Source organism: Megalobrama amblycephala, linkage group LG21 (assembly GCF_018812025.1).
Source record: "Megalobrama amblycephala isolate DHTTF-2021 linkage group LG21, ASM1881202v1, whole genome shotgun sequence".
Taxonomy (NCBI): domain Eukaryota; kingdom Metazoa; phylum Chordata; class Actinopteri; order Cypriniformes; family Xenocyprididae; genus Megalobrama; species Megalobrama amblycephala.
In genome coordinates, this window is record NC_063064.1 from 30,214,008 (window position 1) to 30,235,828 (window position 21,821).

Below are 21,821 nucleotides of genomic sequence, written 5' to 3' on the forward strand. Positions count from 1 at the left end.
TTTTATATATATTTATATATTGTATATATATATATATATATATACACACACACACACACACACACATACATACACATACACTATATTTCATAAAAATCTTTTTTTTAATTTTATATATATATATAAAATGATATATATAAAGCAAAGATGCGAGGATTTTTATGCTTTTTATTATCATTACTTTTTTCATTTCATTAATTAATTATTATAAAAATTATCTTTATTATTCCTTTTGCTTATATATATTTTTGCATATTTTTTTCCAAATAGGAGTTATATATAGTCATATATACACACACACACACACACACACACACACACACACACACACACACAATATGTATATCCACTATACACAATATATATTTAATAAAAATACTTTATATATATATATATATATATATATATATATATGTAAAGCGAGGATTGTTATACTTTTTATTATCATTTCTTTTTACAATACAAAAATATAGATTAAAATCAAAATCATGTGTTTTACTATGAAATGTTTTTTTTTAGTTTTTTTTTAGGAAATTCCACATTCAACCGTCACTGTCAGGGTTACACCTCTGCCGCAGATGTTGCGGCACATGCTCTAGCGATGATGTATAAGTGCGCGGGAGGGGCGGCGTAATGAGGGCGAGTATGAGGAGCAGGTGATGTGAGCCGAGGCCGGTGAGAACACACACGCGTCCCGCAGCCCAGTGGTGCCTCTGATCTGAGCAGCAGGTTCAAAGGGTGTTTGTGGAGGGACAGAGGAGGGGCTCGATCTATTGACTCGAGAACGTGTGAGCAGGAGCCAGCCTGGGTTTCCCACACTATCTGTCCATTTATTACCCAAAATTCTCTCAGGGCGGGAGGGGGGCCCGGAACAATAGAAGTGTGCCATCCTTGAGAGCACGGGATAATTGCGCTTAATTGACATTCACAGTGAATGCATTCCGGTCAGTGTGTGTGAAGACTGAAGAAACACTTTAAGAGCATCACATCAACATTTTCTCTTAATTACATTTTACTTATATATTTGAATTTTTTATTCTAGAATTTTTTATCTACTTTACAGCATTTGTGCAAATAATAATTTATCATTTAGCAGCCAGCTGTACAGGATCTGTCTTTGCCCGATAAGGTGTGCGACGTCTTATCTATATGTCCTTAGCATCCCTTGGGAAATTATCATATGTCTACAGTCCCCATCTGCAGAAGCCTTATCAGTGCGCGGCGATGTTCCCAGGTAATAAAAGTACAGCAACCTGCCTGTGTTGTGTTCGGTGTGTGGAAGACTATTCCCTCCGTGGGAGCCCTGAGGCCAGTTAACCATGAAATAATTGATGCCTCTTCTATTGTTGAGGACGCCTCACCCACTGGCCTCAGAGTGTGGGAAAGCTAATCCTGACTGGGACTCATGGCTTTGTAATGCTAATGAGCTCCTATAAATAGAGGAGCACGACCCTCATTCTCAACACAACCAACTTGCTCTCCTCAGAGAAACATCTCTCCATCTGAAAGAATGGCTCCAACTTACATGACTGACTACTCCAAACTTTCCAACAAGGAGAAACATAAAGTAAGTATTTTTTTGACTCTTAAAACTCAGTTTCTTCTCTTTTATTCTGCTATGAATTTCAATCAAATGGAGCAAAGAACTAACCAAATGTCTCTTTCCTCAACAGTTAAGAAAACCTGTGGTGGAAAAGATGCGCAGAGATCGCATCAACAACTGCATCGAGCAGCTCAAATCCATGCTGGAGAAGGAATTCACCCAGCAGGATCCAAACACCAAGCTGGAGAAAGCCGACATCCTGGAGATGACGGTGGTCTTCCTGAAACAGCAGCTGCAGCCCAAGACTTCAGCTCCACAGAAAGCCCACTTGGACGGCTATTCCCAGTGCTGGAGGGAGACCATGAACTTCCTATCTGTCAACTCCAAGGTGGACGCTGTACGTCAGCATCTGAACCACTGCCAAGAAGCCCAGAGATCAGCTAAAGACCTCATGTCTCCAGCTTCCCATCAGCCCACCAAGGTGAAGCAGGAACCATGTGCTCACAGTCCGCTCTGGAGACCCTGGTAGAGACCCCAAGATGAAAGACTTTCACATTCAAACTAGATGGTGGTTTTACCGTCTCTTATGTTGTAGGAGATAAACATTTCCATATTTCTATGTTCATTGCAAACATACGTTCAGCTGCTTCATATTGAAGTTTCGATTGTTTTATTCTTAATAAGATTTTCTTTGGAAATTATTGCTATTATTAGTATGACATTTGCCTTGATTGTGTCTAAAGGCTCCAGTTTAATGTTGTTTGACATGCAAACAGTGATATTGCTCAGAATCTGAGCTCTTTGTAAGGTCCTGATGGACATTCATTTGATACAGCCTTTTGTGAAGGCTACAGAAAAACAATATTTGTTCTTGTGATGGCACTCCGGTGCATTGAAACATTGTGGACACTGTGTGTCTAACATTGCATTTAATAAAAGCAACTTATTACTAAAAATCCTTTGAATTGATTCTTTCATTCATGTGCATACTGTCTTTGAAGTCACCATAAACAAGATATTATGCTAAAAACAGTGTACAGTTCTGTTCAGCACTGAGCAAATGGTAAGAATAGAAATATTTGGATGCATTAAATATATTTATTGCACACAGCTAAATAATTATGCAGAATGATAATCAGTCTCACATCTCAATGGTTTAATCACTTCAATATGTTCAGGTAAGTTTACAAAACTACACTGTAAATAAGAATTGTTGGTTTAACTTAAAAAAAAAAAAAAAAAGTAAGTCACCTGGTTTCCTTAAAATTCTGAGTTCACTGAAATTAAAAATTTGAGTTAATCCAATGAAGGCAATTGATTTAATCAACAGAAACTCAAAATATTATGTTATCTGAACCACAATAATTATCTAAGTTGATTTGACAAAAGATTTTGTGATAACAAATCATGAAAATAATTTCTTAGTGTGAAGTGACATGTTTAAGATATTGTAGCAAAAAATATTTAATATGCAAATCATTGCATATCATTAATGCAATGATTATTATTAATATGCAATTATATTATATTATATTATATTATATGGGTTATTATAGTTAACTAAAACCATAAGAAGACTAAAATAAGCAAAACTAAAACAAATAAAAATGAATAAAACTACAATTTAACTACAGTTAATAACAAAATAACACTGACATTAACTTGCATACACAGTTGCATTGAGGATTAAATATGAAATAATTGAGTGCTAATATTGGTAATACTATTTTGCTGACCTCCAACCTAGAAACACAATTTCAGTATGTTAAGTTTAAAAGAGTGAAACTTTTTTAATTATGCATGACTGATGCATTTCTTTATTCAACATATTGTTTTAACATAACATTTTTGTGTCATTAAAATAATCTAGGGTAGCCCGCCACAGGTTTCTTTTCTCCTAACATGATTTTATCACCTATAAACAACACTATGCTGGAGTTCGGACTGATGACACACAGGCATGTTCCATTTACAATCCTTTGTCTGCATGGGTCTGAAGCGTCTGACGCTTTCCCACACTCACGGGCCAATCACAAGGCTGTCTGTAACACTTGATAACATCAGCAGCTTGGACCTGAAGAGGACAAGAGGAGGAGGAGGGCGATCCTGAAAGGGGATCTAACAGCCATTATTTGTGTCTGTACGTGTGTGTGTTTACTTGAGGTGTGCCGTCTCCTGATTATACTGCCTGACACCCTCAGAAACCAAAGGCTTCCTGATCCTGTAAATTCAACAGTGGCACATGGCCATCCTCACGTCTACTGTATTTGCCTTACAGTCCCATAAAATGCGTCTCACCTTCAGCGTATGCGGTGAGAAAAGTGTGTCGGCACTTTAAATACTTCTACCCATCCTCAAATCTCAGTAAATGTGACCACAAACCAGTCATAAGTCACACGGGTAAATTTGTAGCAATAGCCAACAATACATTGTATGGGTCAAAGATCATTTTCCATGAAGATATTTCCTACCATAAATATATCAAAAATGTATTTTTGTGAGTGGATATGCATTGCTAAAGACTTCAATTTGGACAACTTTAAAGGCGATTTTCTTTTTGCACCATCAGATTCCAGATTTTCAAATAGTTGTATCTCGACCAAATATTGTCCTATCCTAACAAACAACGGAAAGCTTATTTATTCAGATGATGTATAAATCTCAATTTCAAAAAATTGACCCTTATGACTGGTTTTGTGGCCTGTTCTAAACTTATTTGGTCAAATAATATTTTTGTCAAGTTTATTAAAACATGTATAACTGCATGCAAGTGTAAAAAATGATCAAATGATGTACAAGTAAATCACATCAACTGTTCATAACGACAGTATTTTATACAATTTAATTGCATCCAAATTAATTGTATAAAATTGTATTTAAATATATATATTATACTTGCGTTTAATTTATATCCAAAAAGATTTTATTTAAATTAAATACTTCAGCTGGAATATTAAATGCATAGCTAACCTGTCATGGTTATATATTTGTTGTATTTTTGAATTTATGTTTTTTTTTCAGTTATATATTCTTTTTAATGTTCATCTTTGTTTTTAGTATGTTAATTGTTCTGAAGCCACATTTGTAAAAAATAAAGTTTCTGAAGTATGAAGAACTTTAAAGCTTGCATGACCTGTAACAATACATCACTTCAAGTTTGCAACAAGTAGATTCAAATAACAAGTGAATGGCTGTTTCCCAGGGGGCTCAGATTTGAATTAGGGGCAATAGAAGGGAAGGGTCAGGATTCACACCACCATACCTAATGGATGATTTAGTACGGCACACTTCCTTAATGTCGGATTTGAAACGGGAGCCAGAGTCGCGGGTGTGGGAAATCCTGGGAGAAGCCGGCCCCACACATGATGGGAGACGCGTCCCCCCCCTCCGTCAGCCACACCAGCTGTCTGATGAAACCAGAGCTGACAGCACACAGTGCCTATTATCCAGGGTTTCAAAGTACAAACATGAACATTAAGCTCCTGCGTTCTTTCTCACACACTGAACTCTATAGTCATGCTCCTGGTACACACTCAACTAATGCATGCCACTGATTACATTATTTAAAAATAATGCTTAAAGGGCATAGAACAGATTCTAAAATTGGCATCTCATTAAGACATGGGTATTGATCATCTTGATCATCTAATATAGATATTTTTTGCCAAGTAAGACCAAGTTGCTAAGTTGATCCTGGAACAACTTTCCTGACCGAAAATTTAGTCTTAACCCTATTCCTACCCCTAAACCCAATCCTACCCATAACTTATCCCTAAAATCAGAAGGGAAAGATAGGTGAATAACATTGATGTAGAAGCACCTAACCCTGGTTGTAAGCCAAAACTTGACATAAACGTTAAACTTGTCCCTCAAATTTGATTGGTTGACTGGAATGTTGTTCCAGGAACAACAAAATGTTGATGTAGGAACGTGGCGAAATGGTGAAATCACATTCTCCATTGGGGTCGGGGGTCTATGCGTGGTTTTAAACTCATTTAATATTCAAAATGTAAGGGATTATTATTGTAAGCGTCATTATTGCAAAATAAACCCAGGTAGATTGATCCATACCCCAACTCTGAAGGAGTTTACATTAAGGTAAAAGTGTAAATAGACCCCCATTAGCTGAAAATAAGACCACTTGACAACTGACGTGAGATGGTTTGTTAAAAAAACTTCAAAAGTCTATAAATCAGACAGAGGAAAGCAGGATTGTTCATATTCAAATGTGTTTATTTGTATGTGACAGTATGTTTGCACAATTAACATATGTCACCATATATTAGACATAAGTAAAAATCACATGCTTCATAAGAAGAAACAATAACATTTGCATTTGCATTGCAAATAATTGTCAACTCCACAGGAGTTAAACCTCGACTCTTCATCATGAAGATTATTTTAGACTTATATTACTGTCCATCCATGAGGAAAACTATAGAGGCAATAAACCTCTGATCATAATACAATCATCTGTGGAAGATCAGACTTTCACATTGTGAAACCCATTTCCATCCACAAACTTCACAAAGTGAAGACATTCTTTCAAAAGAAATTAACATATAAAAGGAATTATCTCCTACAACATAAGAGATGGTAAAACCACCATCTAGTTTGAATGTGAAAGTCTTTCATCTTGGGGTCTCTACCAGGGTCTCCAGAGCGGACTGTGAGCACATGGTTCCTGCTTCACCTTGGTGGGCTGATGGGAAGCTGGAGACATGAGGTCTTTAGCTGATCTCTGGGCTTCTTGGCAGTGGTTCAGATGCTGACATACAGCGTCCACCTTGGAGTTGACAGATAGGAAGTTCATGGTCTCCCTCCAGCACTGGGAATAGCCGTCCAAGTGGGCTTTCTGTGGAGCTGAAGTCTTGGGCTGCAGCTGCTGTTTCAGGAAGACCACCGTCATCTCCAGGATGTCGGCTTTCTCCAGCTTGGTGTTTGGATCCTGCTGGGTGAATTCCTTCTCCAGCATGGATTTGAGCTGCTCGATGCAGTTGTTGATGCGATCTCTGCGCATCTTTTCCACCACAGGTTTTCTTAACTGTTAAGGAAAGAGACATTTGGTTAGTTCTTTGCTCCATTTGATTGAAATTCATAGAAGAATAAAAGAGAAGAAACAGTTTTAAGAGTCAAAAAAATACTTACTTTATGTTTCTCCTTGTTGGAAAGTTTGGAGTAGTCAGTCATGTAAGTTGGAGCCATTCTTTCAGATGGAGAGATTTTTCTCTGAGGAGAGCAAGTTGGTTGTGTTGGGAATGAGGGTCGTGCTCCTCTATTTATAGGAGCTCATTAGCATTACAAAGCCATGAGTCCCAGTCAGGATTAGCTTTCCCACACTCTGAGGCCAGTGGGTGAGGCGTCTTCAACAAATCAAATCAAACATTGGCTGTACAAATCCCACAGGACTTACATTTACCTTATCTGGTTCCAATTAATCAATAGGTCAATCACTCTTTCAATAGATTGAGCATTTCTTGCTCTAAATATGTGATTAAACTGCATCTTTACTTCTTTCTTTTTTATCTAAACTTGATGTAAACATTGTTTTGACTAACAAAATCCAGTGTTGGGAATATATTTTTTAATTTCCAATTTTTCTAATTTTAATATTTTTTATATAGTCATAAAATATAATTTTTACAGAAACTAATGTCAAAAAATGTAGAAATATTCTTATATTATCTTAAGAATTATTCTTAGATTATCCTCCAAGTCACTGTACATCATTCCGTAATAATTTGGATAATATTTGTATTATTGTGGTATTTAATCAGATAGATAGATAGATAGATAGATAGTCAGGAAGACCACATTCTCTCAAATTAAAGTGGGGTTTGTTAATTAACTTGCGCACGTGCAGATTACATATTGTTAAAATCACATCCAAATCAGCATTTCTTTGGATACTCTCTCTGTAACGAACATCAATGCAATAAACTGGGACCTGAGGCTGGGAAAGTCCGTTTTCATTGGAGCAATAACACCTCTGAAAGGATCAAAGTGTCGCTGACTGAAGCGTGTCGGACTCGTTTTATTGCCTCACATCGACTTGTTGGTCTTGTCAACACCACTGGACTTCTAAGCAGGTGTAAGGCACACTTTTAGTGGCTCGTGACAGTGTTTTCCCACAGCGGGAGAGGAAGGAAACTCGCGTGCTAAAAATCCACCATCTCACCTTCGGATTTTAAAGCTCGAGGCTCTTGCTCCTCTCTGATTGGCTGGCAGTGTGGGAAAGCTCGTGAAATAACCGTTACCTCAGGTATAAATACAGCGAATCGCTTACTTCGTGTGTATATGACGAGGAGAGGCTTTTTTTTTCACAATTTGCTTTTTAAAATCATAAAATGGCACCAGACAATCAAAATCAAGGTCATGGGAGCACATTATATCATGAGAACCACAATGTAAGTGTATATCACCTGTCAAATCTCTCTCTATCTCTTATTTTCAATGAAATTTACGGTAAAACTTACTGTTTTTTCACTTACTTCTACGCAGTTTCGAAAGATCCTTGTGGAAAGAGACAGAATCAATCGCAGTACTGTACATCTGAGAGAGTTATTTCACAAAACTACACAGATACCCGAGCAGCAGTTTGTTAGACTCGACAAAGCCGATATTCTAGAGATGACCGTTGGTTTTTTAAAACAACGCGCCATTTCCAGCTTTGCCCGCGGATTCTCGCAGTGCTTGCAGGAGACGCTGCGTCACGTGTCACTCCACGCAGACCTGACGCACGACGACAGAGAATCGATCAAACGATTCTACGTGCTACAAAGGACCAATCAGATGCGCTTAATGGCCTCCACGCAGCGTGGATTGGTGCACAGATCAGCAAAACGATCATCGTCAAGAGTGCCATTATGGAGACCATGGAAGAACAATTAATTTAGAGCTTTATCAGAAACTGTCTGCTTTAGCAACATGTTTGTTTAGGCGTATTCACTTTGTTGCTTTTTAATGCAACATTTGCATGCTTTGCAATCTTGTCTACAGTGTACGACAATGAGAAAATCCTATAATTTGAGTTTTAGTCTCAATCAGTGCCTTTTGTAAAGGCGTGTATTTGTTATTTAATCAAATCATGTTGTAACTGATATCACTTATTAAACATTCCTTGCATTTAAAATGTTTGTGCTTATATACCAGTGAAAAGCAAACAATGATTGAAGAGTAATTTGATTTATTAGATCTCTGAGAAAGCAGATGTTTTGCACGCACTCAAATACACAAGTATATTGATACAATACAAGTCAGTAGTTGAAAACTTAAAGTTTTCATCACAACAATACATGCCTTTATGAAAGGAATGGGTTCATTAAACAAACTTGTTCCAAAAAGGAACTGTTTACAACATAAATTGACAAGATTTGTCCAAACATGCTCAAAAAATGAGAAATAATTTACTCAAATGACTCATTATGAGGTTAAAATTAAATCTAGCTTCAATGTGAAGCACAAATTGAGATTACTTGAAATAAGTAGACTAATAGAACCCATCAAAATAGATGGGAAATTTAATTCTTTCTATAAACAGAAACTGATTCATGTTAAAACACACAAAGTTAGAAGCATTCAAAATGCTGAATAAATGTCTTGCACATTATACATCCAAGAGCATTGCATCTAATGCAAAGTAAAGTGAAGCAAAGTCTTCACTGTATCATAACGTACTTTATAATACCATTTTTTTCCAAAAAGGAAAGAGAAGCTTAAATGACAGTCGTCTAATGTAGATGTTCAATATGTGCTGCTGGTTGCTGTAAGGCTCAAGGCCTCCAGATGGCGCTCTTCATCTCTTTGCTGAAGGTGTTCATGGGCGGCTCAACCGAGGCAGGACTTTCCCTCCTGTTCTGATCATATGATGTCTGCAGCTTCTGGAATCTCATCTTTGGACAAGAAGTGCACCATCTCACGGACACACCTGGAGAAGAATTGATTGACAGCATGTGAACTGGAAGTTGAGCGTCATCATCTCCAGGATATCTGCTTTCTCCAGCTTGGAATCAGGCTGCTGCTGCTTGAGGAACTCTGGGGCCAGAAGACACTTGAGCTGCTCGATGCTGCTGTTGAGACCTTCATCTTCTCCACTATTGGCTTTCTCAGCTGCAAATCAAGACAAAAAAGCATGAGGAAAGTGGACTTCGAATTGAGAAGAGGCGTGAAAGCTGCTGCAGTCATGTTGCTGTGAGTAGGATCATGTGAATGTACCTTGTTGTTGAGAGGGAGATGCTCCTTTGAGATGATTGGAGGTGTCATGTCTGGATCTCTGTGCTGTAGATCTCTCTGTGCAGAGCGAGTCTGATTTGCACTGGCTGCAGCTCCTCCATTTATACTCCCAAATCTCCATATGAATGTGTGAGGCTTGAGCTTGTTGGAGTTTCTCACAGTTTGGAGCCAATGGAAGAGCTCAAACAGACAATGAGGGATGTGGGCCGCCACATGCTCAATGATCCTCTATCAGGAGCTCAAAGCCCGTGTCTCAGGGGAGAATCTGGGAAAGTCCCGACCCTGTGTTCACATTAATGTCACTTTATGAACACGCACCATAACCAAACACGTGCCGAGATTTCATTTTCTCTAATGTTAGAACAACAACACAGTGTTATCAACCATAAAAATGTGCAATGCACACTGAATTTTTAAAAAATAATTTATTTGTAATCAGTAAATAAAATCAGCACATGCTGCTGCAGTTTAGAATGAGTCGAAATGCTGCAATGATACAATAATTTAGGTCAATGTAACAGGATATTCTGGTGAAGCAGGTGTTCTATGAATTCTGTGGTTTTACCTGTTCTCAGGCACACACACACACACACAGCTGGCTCACGGCATAATGTGGACCCCGATCACACGCCCCGACGCTCCTGGAGCTGGTGGGAGCCACAGAGACACACGGCTTCCCACACTTCTGTATTCATCACATTAAATCACTCACACAATAGAAGTGTGTCTGTTCCCACAGGGCTCGACTAATAGGCTTCTGGAGGGAAGCTTAATGGACGCTATTAAATTTTTGTTTTGATTGCATATTACTTACTAGATGTTTTGTGAGCATTTAGCTTGATTCCACCACTGAATAAAAGAAAAAAAAGTGAATTGCAGCTTTTTATCTTGCATAAATTTTTATTAAAGTTTATATCCTGCAATTGTGAGGGGAAAAAAGTCAGAATTGTGAGATAAAAAGTCGCAATTATCTTATTTTTTATTATTCCATTTTATTATTATTTTTTGTGTGTGTGTGTAAAATGTCTGGAGAAGCACTATAGAAGAACTATATCTAAATAGTTTAATCTAAAAATCTATCAGTTATTTTTATTGTAATATTCTTAAGTGCAAGTGAATACTGATATATAGAATACTAGGTCAAATTATTTTATGCATAACATTTATTTAAATCCATTGCATGTCTGTGATTTATACAGCATACATAATTTGCTACATATTTGACTATGAATGTGTTTTAGTGATGTATTTCACATATTTCCCCTTTTTTTTTTTTTTGCGAAATGCCTTCAGAAGCTATAACTTAAAAAAAAAAAGTTATTATTATTATATCAACATGGATTACAAATGAAAAAACTTGTTTTAGTCAAAACATTTTACACCTAACAATAAATTTAGTTTGTGACTGAATCGTACACATACAGTAAATATTTTCCACAAATCCCCATTGCTAATCTGAGTGTGAGAACATCAAAATCCAGAGTCTTCAATGCCCTCAATTATTCTCCCACGGCTGACCCTCCAGATGGCACTAGAGAAGAAAAATCCCACCTGTCAACTAAAGAGCTCAATTAAAAAACCCACGGACCAATGCAAATTATGACAAGCCTATTGTTCCATTTTCCTCTGCTCTCTGATTGGCTGGCTGCGGATATTCTTTGGTATAAAAGTGGGCTAGATCGAGGCTCTTGTGTGGCATTTGATTTTGCAACCAAAGAAGTGATCTCAGAGGAAAGAGCTTCAGATATTTAATCTCTTGAGCACTAAAGGAACTCAACATCAGCATCAAACATGCCTGCCTACATGGACATCACCCCTCAAGACAACACTCACTACGCCAGGTAAGAAAGGAACAGAAATACTTGAAACAGCGTAATTTTACTGCTCTATTCATTTGATCTCACTCACAATGACACTAAAGATGCTCTCTTTCGGATTGCAGGTGCAAACTGTACAGCTTGGAGAGAAAATGTTTCAGCAAAGTAGAGAAACTGAAATCTTCCTTCGAAGACCACCTCCATCATGGTATTCCTGCATCTGACATTTTGGAGAAGACTGTGTCCTTCTTCAGCTCGAAAAAGGCCTTAATCTTCCCCAGCGGCTACTCCAGGTGTTCTCGCGAACTTCTGCGTCTTTCTCCCTCTCCAGAACAGGACGTGACGCCATTGTTCTGAAGTGAACGTCCATCACAGACTGACCTGCAAATGAAAAGGGTCAACAAGTCAAGCACTTGATCTGATCTGATCTTATGTGTTAGCACATCTACCTCGGAGGAAAATAGCACTTGTTTGCTTGTTCTCTCTGGACTTTTTCCCGCCTAAAGATAAAGTCATTGCAGACTTTGTAAATGCGAGAATATCATCTCAAGTTGTGCATTGATTGCACATTAGCTTGTGGGAACCATGCATTTTGTGCATTTCGATATAATGTATTTTTCTCTTGAAGAGGAATGTACTGAACCGTCTGACCATGCTCTCTTTTGGAGGACATGCATGCAAAAAAGAACTTTATTTCATTTTTAAAGATACAGTGTATCATTTGATTACTTTTGTGATGATTTTTTAAATCAGTTGTGTAAAGGTCTCATAATATGTTTCTATAAAATAAATGATCTTGATTGCATAAATGTCATCCTGTGATTTTTAAACTCTTTTATCCAGTACTGAACCTGACAAATGTTTATCTTGTCATAAACAAGCTTCTAAAACAAACTCCATAAACAGCAAATTTTTTTCCAAATGTCCAGGTGTCTGCAAATTTTACGGTATTTGTGTACCTGTAATGATAAATGTCAAAGGTTGACCAAACCACTAATTACTCTACAAAATCACTAAAAATATATGAAAAATTGACATTAAAATACAGTTTTCTACTGAAACAGTAATATACTGTAAAAACAATGCATTCTAGGTACTATTATTTGTCGTTTTCGAGAAAGTAGCCTATAGGCCTCTTTTCTTAAAATGACAAATAGTACCTAGAATGCATTGTTTTTACAGTATATTACTGTTTCAGTGGAAAACGGTATTTTACTGTGTAAATTTGTTTTGTATTTTTGCAGTTATTTTTTAGAATGTTGGTAGGTAGGTGACAAATAAAATGCTTATGTCCTGGAGTGAGACAAATTAGCTTTTAAAAGTATTTAAGGCATACATTTGTCTAAATTATATTAGGCCACATTGATTAATATCCACATTTTCATAAAAAGGCCAACTGCATTTTAAAATTTCCGATTTTGTACATTTCTCCTCCCAAATCCCCACTCACGTGACGTCTCCACAGTTTCTTCCCCCATATTCTCTAATCGCTATAGCATTTACTTTGGTAATGTTTCTGTCAAAATGTTTCTGCCCAAACTCCAAAATGTCATGGAATGTAGGAAAAAGATGGAAAAAGTCACAGAATTCTATATATGCAAATATTAAATAACTATATAATTATTTTAATTCTTAATCTGGCTTCTAGTTTATACCTAGACATTATAAAATGTAATGTTTCATATTATCATCCAACACACACAATACACTCACATATAGCTGACATAAACGTTTTAGGTGAGTTTGTGGCAAGTCAAACTGTTTCATGTTTGAAAAAGTCAGCTAACTAATGATTAGCAGAGTGAAACCCCCTGAGGACGTGATGGACAGGTGTGTGAATGGATGAAATGCTGATAAAGAGGACACACTTCTATTGTTCAGAGTGCGGGAAAAACCCCAGTGGCTGCTGCTCTCAATGCATTACTATAAACTTAATGAGCTGCTGAATGATTTGATGTACCATGCAGAAGCCATTTAGGTTTTATTTCCAATGCAGAAAAAAATAGCTTCTCAAATATAAGGTTGGAAACAGCTATATAGCTGAATAATACCTTTTCATTTCTGATTTACATCTGGTCAAGGCAGTCAAGCCTTTAAGCCAAATGTAATGCAGACATATGCTTAAGTAATGGTGAAATATATAAAAAAACATGAAAGCAAATGAACAGCTATTGCAATATGAAATTATAAATATTGCACTTTTTGTTCCCTGTATTGACAATATGCTTTGTTTATGCAGTGGCATTAGCTTTATATGATAGTCTTTTCTTGCATGATCTTCCAGTGTGTCGTTTCCCTCCAGATGGTTGGTGACGTCAGGAAGAACAGAGTCTTCGGCGTCACTAATGCTCCATTCAGGACTCTGATGCTTTTGTGCTCCATTGATGTGAAGAAGAGAGTCAGTGTGGGAACCTCACATGAGATCTACTCACACTGACCAGCACAAACACACACACATCTGCTTCATCTGGACTCCAGCATGAGGGTGACGTCACTGCAGCAATGAGAACGATGAAGATCATGTCAATTATAATATGATTTAGGAATTAGAAAATGTTAAGTCCTATATCTAGAGATGTTTGCACCAACTTCAGGGAGAAGACATGCAGTTTTCTTTAAAGAACTTAATTTTGCACACAACTGCATCAGTAAATCCAGTTGTAGTAATAATGCTGCTCAATTAAACTGCTTAAATAATTACAATACACAATACACACCCTTCCACCTGCTCCCCTGAGACACGGGCTTTGAGCTCCTGATGGAGGATCATTGAGCATGTGGCGCCCACATCCCTCATTGTCTGTTTGAGCTCTTCCATTGGCTCCAAACTGTGAGAAACTCCAACAAGCTCAAGCCTCACACATTCATATGGAGATTTGGGAGTATAAATGGAGGAGCTGCAGCCAGTGCAAATCAGACTCGCTCTGCACAGAGAGATCTACAGCACAGAGATCCAGACATGACACCTCCAATCATCTCAAAGGAGCATCTCCCTCTCAACAACAAGGTACATTCACATGATCCTACTCACAGCAACATGACTGCAGCAGCTTTCACGCCTCTTCTCAATTTGAAGGCCGCTTTCCTCATGCTTTTCTGTCTTGATTTGCAGCTGAGAAAGCCAATAGTGGAGAAGATGAAGGTCTCAACAGCAGCATCGAGCAGCTCGAATGTCTTCTGGCTCCAGAGTTCCTCAAGCAGCAGCAGCCTGATTCCAAGCTGGAGAAAGCAGATATCCTGGGGTTCCTCCATCCATCAGCTGCATCAGCAAAGGCCTTGATTTATCCTGTAGCGCCCTCTGGAGGAAGCCAAGTCTATATTAGACACCAAGGATGTGGACCACATTTCGGTTCTTTCTGAAATGCAAAGACTGTTAATCTGAGTCAGATTTTGTCATACACATCTATGTTAGATGTCATTAACAATATTACTGGATCTGAATTTATTTTGTTCCCATCACTGGAAATGTATTGTGTATTGTTGAATACATGCATATACACCTTCTATGAAGGTAAATTACATTTTCACCATGAGATGGTAAATCTTTGCTTTATGTGAAGTATAAATATCCCATATTGGGAACTGGTTTTGAACATTTTATCAGTATGATAAACAATCTGTTGTCCTCACAGGACATCATAGAATCACATATAAAGGTGGTTCAGTGTTTTTTCTGCCATATAAACTGAGTGTGACACCTGTGGATGATATATTTTCCTTTAGTGGAATGTCTTAGCTGTTAAGTATCTTGACATTTAAGCACTAACAAGCTTTAATATGACCCCTCATATTGAGGAATGTTAATTATGATTTGTGGTAAATCATTTGTCACATGACTTTTGTAAAGTTTGTTGATAATTGATGTGAGTTTCGATGCGTTTAATGCATTTTGGAGATCTCTTCATGCAAATGATGTGATATGTTATCACCTATTTATTTACATTCATGATGACATCACAAAATAATAATAAAAAAAGTCAAATGTACTTTCTGCCGTGGAATTCTGTTCTGTCGTGGAATTCAGTTGTCTTGGAATTATAATGAAGAATAATATAAAATTTAAACATAATCCTGATTAGAAAGGACTATATATATAAATCTCAGTTCTCAGTTCATCCAACTTAAAATATATATACAATATATATGTAAGGAATTATTGACGATGGGCTGTTGAATTATTAGAAAATAGCACGCCCAAGGTGGTAATACGGCCACAAAGTGAAGCGGATAGATGCTGTAATTATTTTAATTTTAAATTAGATCCCTCTGGGAGAATATGCCAATTAAGTCCTGAATATTTGAAAATTTAATTCTACTTGAAGTGACAAATATAATTTTCTTATTGCTCAAATTTTAATAATAATAAATCGTTTTATGAAAGGAAACTGTAAACAACCTGATGTTTTAATTTCATATTTATTCTTGGTAAATATGGATTATTTTATCTTCAACTCATAAAAGGACAGAAATGTATGTCAACTTGCTATTTAAGTCATGTTGCAAGTGTATCAGATTCTTACCTGTAATTGATTCAGATCGCCTGTGTTGAACCAACTAACAGCCGATCAGTTTAAGACAGAGAACGTTTGAGACGTGTTTGCTGTGGGTTTCAGTAGGACACACGTCTATTGTAGCATAATTGAATTGAGTGAATGAAGAGAGCGTGAGAAACAGAAGTCACTCAAAGACCCTCAGAGACAATAGAACTCAACTAAGAGACCAGAGGTCAGAGGTCAACATGAATAGATTGGACTATAAATTTATCTTATTTCAACTTCAGATACTGATAATGTAAGTTTCAAAATGAAACAAACTAAATCAAATGCTTTATTTTGAGAAATTACTCTTCAGATTCATATAAAAATATGCTTATTATAACAAGTACTGATCAGCAGAGGCGTGAGAAAGCTCGTAGGGAATCTGTCCTGCATTAAGACTCATTATCATGTGAATAGACACACTTCTATTGTTGTGTTTGTGTGGGAAACTCTGGAGAACAGAGTCACAGTTCTAGCGTCATCAGCATCCTAAACCCCGACAAACCTCAATATTTGACACACACGAGGGAGTCGACACACTTATGGATATTTACACACATGCACCAGCTTGACAAGGTGGTTTGATGATGTCACTGATGATGTCATCAGCAGTGTGAGCAGAATCCAGCACTATCCCTGTTTATTTTCCTTTACGCATCATGAACTTTTACAATGACTTTTTGCATCAGGAACTTAAGAGACTTTTGTCATCGAAACACAAACCTGTTTCAGAAATGCAACTAAAAAGCAAATAAAAAGTGCTGTTTTCTAAAATAAATTTAATATGCAGGAAAATTGCATATTATAATAATTGTGATCAGAAAGTGTCCGATAACTTACTGACTCCAGTCGTTTCCCTCCAGATGGTTGGTGACGTCAGGAAGAACAGAGTCTTCGGCGTCACTAATGCTCCATTCAGGACTCTGATGCTTTTGTGCTCCATTGATGTGAAGAAGAGAGTCAGTGTGGGAACCTCACATGAGATCTACTCACACTGACCAGCACAAACACACACACATCTGCTTCATCTGGACTCTGAGACAATGGAGACAATGAAGTCTGAATTCCACTGCACAACTCTAAAGCTTTAGAAATGCATTCAACAAAAAACACATTTTCTTAAACTGCTGTATTTAAATTTTTAGAGCACTGTTTATTGTCAGTGTAAGTGCAAAACACATATGGCCAACTAAAACAAGGTGACCATAAATAAATAAATACACACACACATTATATATATATATATATATATATATATATATATATATATATATATGTCCTGGTTTATATCATATCCCTCTGGTCGCACTCGGTTCATCCAACTTATTTCCATCTACAGTTACTATTGGTGTTCCTCAGGGTTCTGTTTTGGGCCCACTTCCATTCATTATCTATTTACTCCCTCTTTGCCACATTTTCAAGAAATACGGTATTCATTTTCACTGCTACGCTGATAACACCCTGCTCTAACTGTCTTCCAAACCCTCTGGCTCTTTTCCTCCACCATCTTTGTCCAGCTGTTTAGCTTAAATTAAAGATTAATGAAGCAGCTAACAAAACCGAAGTTCTGCTCTAACTAAATCTGATTGTTTTTCTGTGAATATTGATCATAATGCAATTTGTCCTTCCATGCAGGTTAAGAGTCTGGGTGTCATTCTGGTTAGCGCACTTTAATTTTTTTAATTCCTTTTTATATTACTGTTTTGATTGACCTTAGGTGTTATGGGCACCGTTAAATAAAATGCATTATTATTATGATGATGGATGCTCTGCAAAAACTCCTTCACACATGTGTACAGTGTTGATGAGCGTGTGCTTCAGTGACACTGACGTGAAAATAAGCTCTCTACAGGTCAGCACTTTCCCAGATTCTCCCCTGAGACACAGGCTTTGAGCTCCTGATGGAGGATCATGGAGCATGTGGCGGCCCACATCCCTCATTGTCTGTTTGAGCTCTTCCATTGGCTCCAAACTGTGAGAAACTCCAACAAGCTCAAGCCTCACACATTCATATGGAGATTTGGGAGTATAAATGGAGGAGCTGCAGCCAGTGCAAATCAGACTCGCTCTGCACAGAGAGATCTACAGCACAGAGATCCAGACATGACACCTCCAATCATCTCAAAGGAGCATCTCCCTCTCAACAACAAGGTACATTCACATGATCCTACTCACAGCAACATGACTGCAGCAGCTTTCACGCCTCTTCTCAATTCGAAGTCCACTTTCCTCATGCTTTTCTGTCTTGATTTGCAGCTGAGAAAGCCAATAGTGGAGAAGATGAAGGTCTCAACAGCAGCATGGAGCAGCTCAAGTGTCTTCTGGCTCCAGAGTTCCTCAAGCAGCAGCAGCCTGATTCCAAGCTGGAGAAAGCAGATATCCTGGAGATGATGACGCTCAACTTCCAGTTGACATGCTGTCAATCAAGGCTTCTCCAGGTGTGTCCGTGAGATGGAGCACTTCCTGTCCAAAGATGAGATTCCATCATGTGATCAGAACAGTCTCGGCTGAGCCACCCAGACCAGAACACCTTCAATCAACAAGAGCACCATTTGGAGGCCTTGGTAGATCTGGAGCTCAACTCAAGGACCACATTGGTCATAAATATGCATATACCTGTAAAGCTCTTGTGCTTCTTTTAAATTTTTCTTACAACATATTGTTTGTATCTTAATTTGTGCTTATAATAAGTTTTTTTTTTATTTCTTTCAAATGTGAAAGATTCTTCTCTAATCTGAACATGTTGCTCATGTTTTGTTTTAAGTTTGGCCAAGATTTGGCCAGCATCCAATATTTGGATATAATGTTGATGATTGTTTTCAATCATATTGAGATTTATTTGAAACCCAACTGGGCTTGTATTTGTGTTTCTAAGGAAATAATATGGTTATATCCTATATATTATTATTCAGACTGTATCAGATCTGAAATTGTAGAGATCATAAAGATTGTGATTCCAGAGGTTATACCTCATCTTTCTATCTGTACCATGTACTGTGCTTTCGAGCTGCCTTTTATAAGGGCATTTACTGTCTTTAACCATTATGAAAACCTTTTCACTGTGTAAGTGAAATCAAGTTTCCTTCTGTGAAGGAATTCCTTTTGTATTATGAATTGAAAAGGCCATTGAATGTATTTCAATCAGTCTGTGGCGAAATAAAACAATCAAAAAAAAAAAAAAAAATCTGTGCTTTTGTCTATTCATTTAAATGATCAAAGTATTTTCAGTATGTATGAATGAATCAGCGATCAAAAGCATTAATTATCTATCAGGCTGCTCATGATGGCATTCCTGAGTTGTTTTTAATGAGATGAAGAGTTAAAATAAGCAATCTTTCACATTACTGATTGCATGTTGGAAAGTGATGTGCTGTGTGTTATAAAGATCCCAGCATCATAAACTAATGAAAATGCCTTTAATTATTATTACTCTCAATTACCGGAACCTGTAGAAAGGTTTTAAAAGCCCTTCAGATGTTCAGTTTTAGGAGGGAATGTGATGTAAATGGCACTGAGTGATTTGATTGTGAAATTTCTGTGCAAATGTCTTATGTTTTCCTATATGTGTATATAAGTTTGTTTTGCAAAATGGAGCGCCCATTGGCAGATTATTTTGCTTGTTTTAAGCAAAAACTCACTTATTTTTTTGAAAACAAGACAATAATTTTTACTTGTCTAGAAAATACTTCTTGATTTAAGAATTTTTAGATATTTGGACTGGAAACAAGACAAAAAATCTAAGTAAGAAAATATTTTTTTTTTCTGTCTATAGATTTTTTGACTGGACAAAAAAAAATTTCCAGATGTGCAAGTCACAGAAAATTTAATTATTCTTAAACTGATAGACATTTTAAATATGTAATTCTATTAATGCAAAGCGGACTTTAGGTGTGCTTAAAGCTTCAGAATGATTGGTCCATTTAGATTTTTTAAACTTGATTTTTCAGGGTTTTTAAACCTTTGATATGGTGAACAACTAGTCTGTTTTTATCTTGTTTAAGAGTCCCAAAATATTGAGTTTTATTGAGGGTTTTGGGATGCTAATGACACTGAGCTGTGATTCTGGGTACCAGAGCTTTCCCACACTGAACAATAGACATGTGCCTATTCAGATGCTAATGACCGCTTGATCCTATAATAAAAATTCCCCCGGGAGACTGTTGAATGCTTGTCATCTAATGACCAGATAAACCCCCATTGACTGCAGGTTGACGTGTGTATGTGACGTATATGTGTGTGTGTGTGCATGTACAGAGACATTAAACACTGCTGTGGACCTTCAGCTGACATTAATGGAACTTAAAAACTTAACAAAGGAAGTTAAAAGCTGTTGTTTTTAGTTTTGTGTGTTTGCATGATTTACCACTGATATAATTAACAGAATCCCAGCTAACAAAATTACGTTCTAAGAACGTTTTACTAACATTCTGATTAAGTTAAAATATCATTTTTGAATGTTCAAAATGTTCAGCTTTTTAAATGCTTTAAAAACGTTTTTTCTTGGTTATGTGAACGTTAAGGGAACATTCCATTTTGCAAACACTATGGGATTGTACTCTGAACATTCCGAAACAAGTAGTAACATTTAAAAACATTCAAAGAAATACAATGTATCAATAATGTTTTTGTGCTGACATTTTGAGAACACTACTAAAGATCAGATAACTTTGAACAAACATTCTAATAACGTTACTGTTCATAACTTTGAGAGAACCTTGAACATTCAGAAGTTCTGAGAACGTTCCCTGTTAGCTGGGATACTGAGCTCTGTCACATTTTGTGGTAAATTTAACTCTTTAGTGTGCAATGCTAAATCAATCTTGTACCAATATAAATTAGATTTTCATTAGAAATATCAGTTTACAAATAAATATTCATTATGGTGAACTTTTTAATGGATTTGCTTTTACCTAAATTGTGCTTTTTAACTGAAATGACAATATCAAGCTTCAACTTTTTGCACTGACCGCCAACCTATAACATTATGTAATAATTTAAATATATTATGATGTTAGATTAAAGAAATTTATGGATTAAAATATGAACGTTTTACTAACATTCTGATTAAGTTAAAATATCATTTCTGAATGTTCAAAATGTTCAGCTTTTTAAATGCTTTAAAAACGTTTTTTCTTGGTTATGTGAACGTTAAGGGAACATTCCATTTTGCAAACACTATGGGATTGTTACTTTGAATGTTCTCTGAACATTCCGAAACAAGTAGTAACATTTAAAAAGATTCAAAGAAATACAATGTATCAATAATGTTTTTGTGCTGACATTTTGAGAACACTGTTTGAGAACACTTTTGAGAAATTATGTAATAATTTAAATATATTATGATGTTAGAAAAAATAAATTTATGGATTAAAATATGAATGTTTTACTAACATTATGATTAAGTTAAAGCGTTACTTCTGAATGATCAAAATGTCTAGTTTTTTAAATGTTTTAAAAAATTTTAAAAACATTAATGGAACATTCCATTTTGCAAACATTATGTGATTGTTACTTTTGCCTTCAAATTACAAAGCTACAGGAATTTGTAGGAATTACTTCCTACAAAGCTTTTTTGAATGTTTTGATTCAATATTTTGCTTTTACAAAAAGTTAATCAAACAATAAATTAGACTATAAATCAACCATATAAATAATTTCTGTGTTCCCATTCAGTCGGTCACGTTCGACGTA

General features: G+C 36.5%; 2 protein-coding genes and 1 pseudogene across 3 annotated transcripts in view; 2 read left to right on the plus strand and 1 right to left on the minus strand.

Annotated features, from left to right (window-relative positions):
• LOC125256565 (transcription factor HES-5-like) overlaps positions 1–8,284 on the minus strand; it is a 15,080-nt gene extending 6,796 nt beyond the window's left edge. The window contains exons 1-3 of one of the 2 annotated variants that reach the window (XM_048172659.1): positions 8,035–8,284; positions 6,692–6,772; positions 5,757–6,587 (exon numbers count right to left, since the gene is read on the minus strand). In XM_048172659.1, coding sequence (XP_048028616.1) covers positions 6,189–6,587; positions 6,692–6,748 — 456 coding nt within the window. In that variant the 5' untranslated portion in view covers positions 6,749–6,772; positions 8,035–8,284 and the 3' untranslated portion in view covers positions 5,757–6,188. Of the gene's footprint in view, positions 1–5,756; positions 6,588–6,691; positions 6,773–8,034 lie in introns of those variants that run through there. The other variant, XM_048172658.1, reaches the window with a different exon arrangement.
• Positions 568–2,499, plus strand: LOC125256566 (transcription factor HES-5-like). Its single transcript, XM_048172660.1, has 2 exons — positions 568–1,567; positions 1,674–2,499. The coding sequence occupies exons 1-2, from the start codon at positions 1,511–1,513 to the stop codon at positions 2,070–2,072; spliced, it is 456 nt and encodes a 151-aa protein (XP_048028617.1). The 5' UTR covers positions 568–1,510; the 3' UTR covers positions 2,073–2,499.
• Positions 8,285–14,318: 6,034 nt separating the features above from the next.
• Positions 14,319–19,314, plus strand: LOC125256417 (annotated as a pseudogene).
• Positions 19,315–21,821: the final 2,507 nt, after the last annotated feature.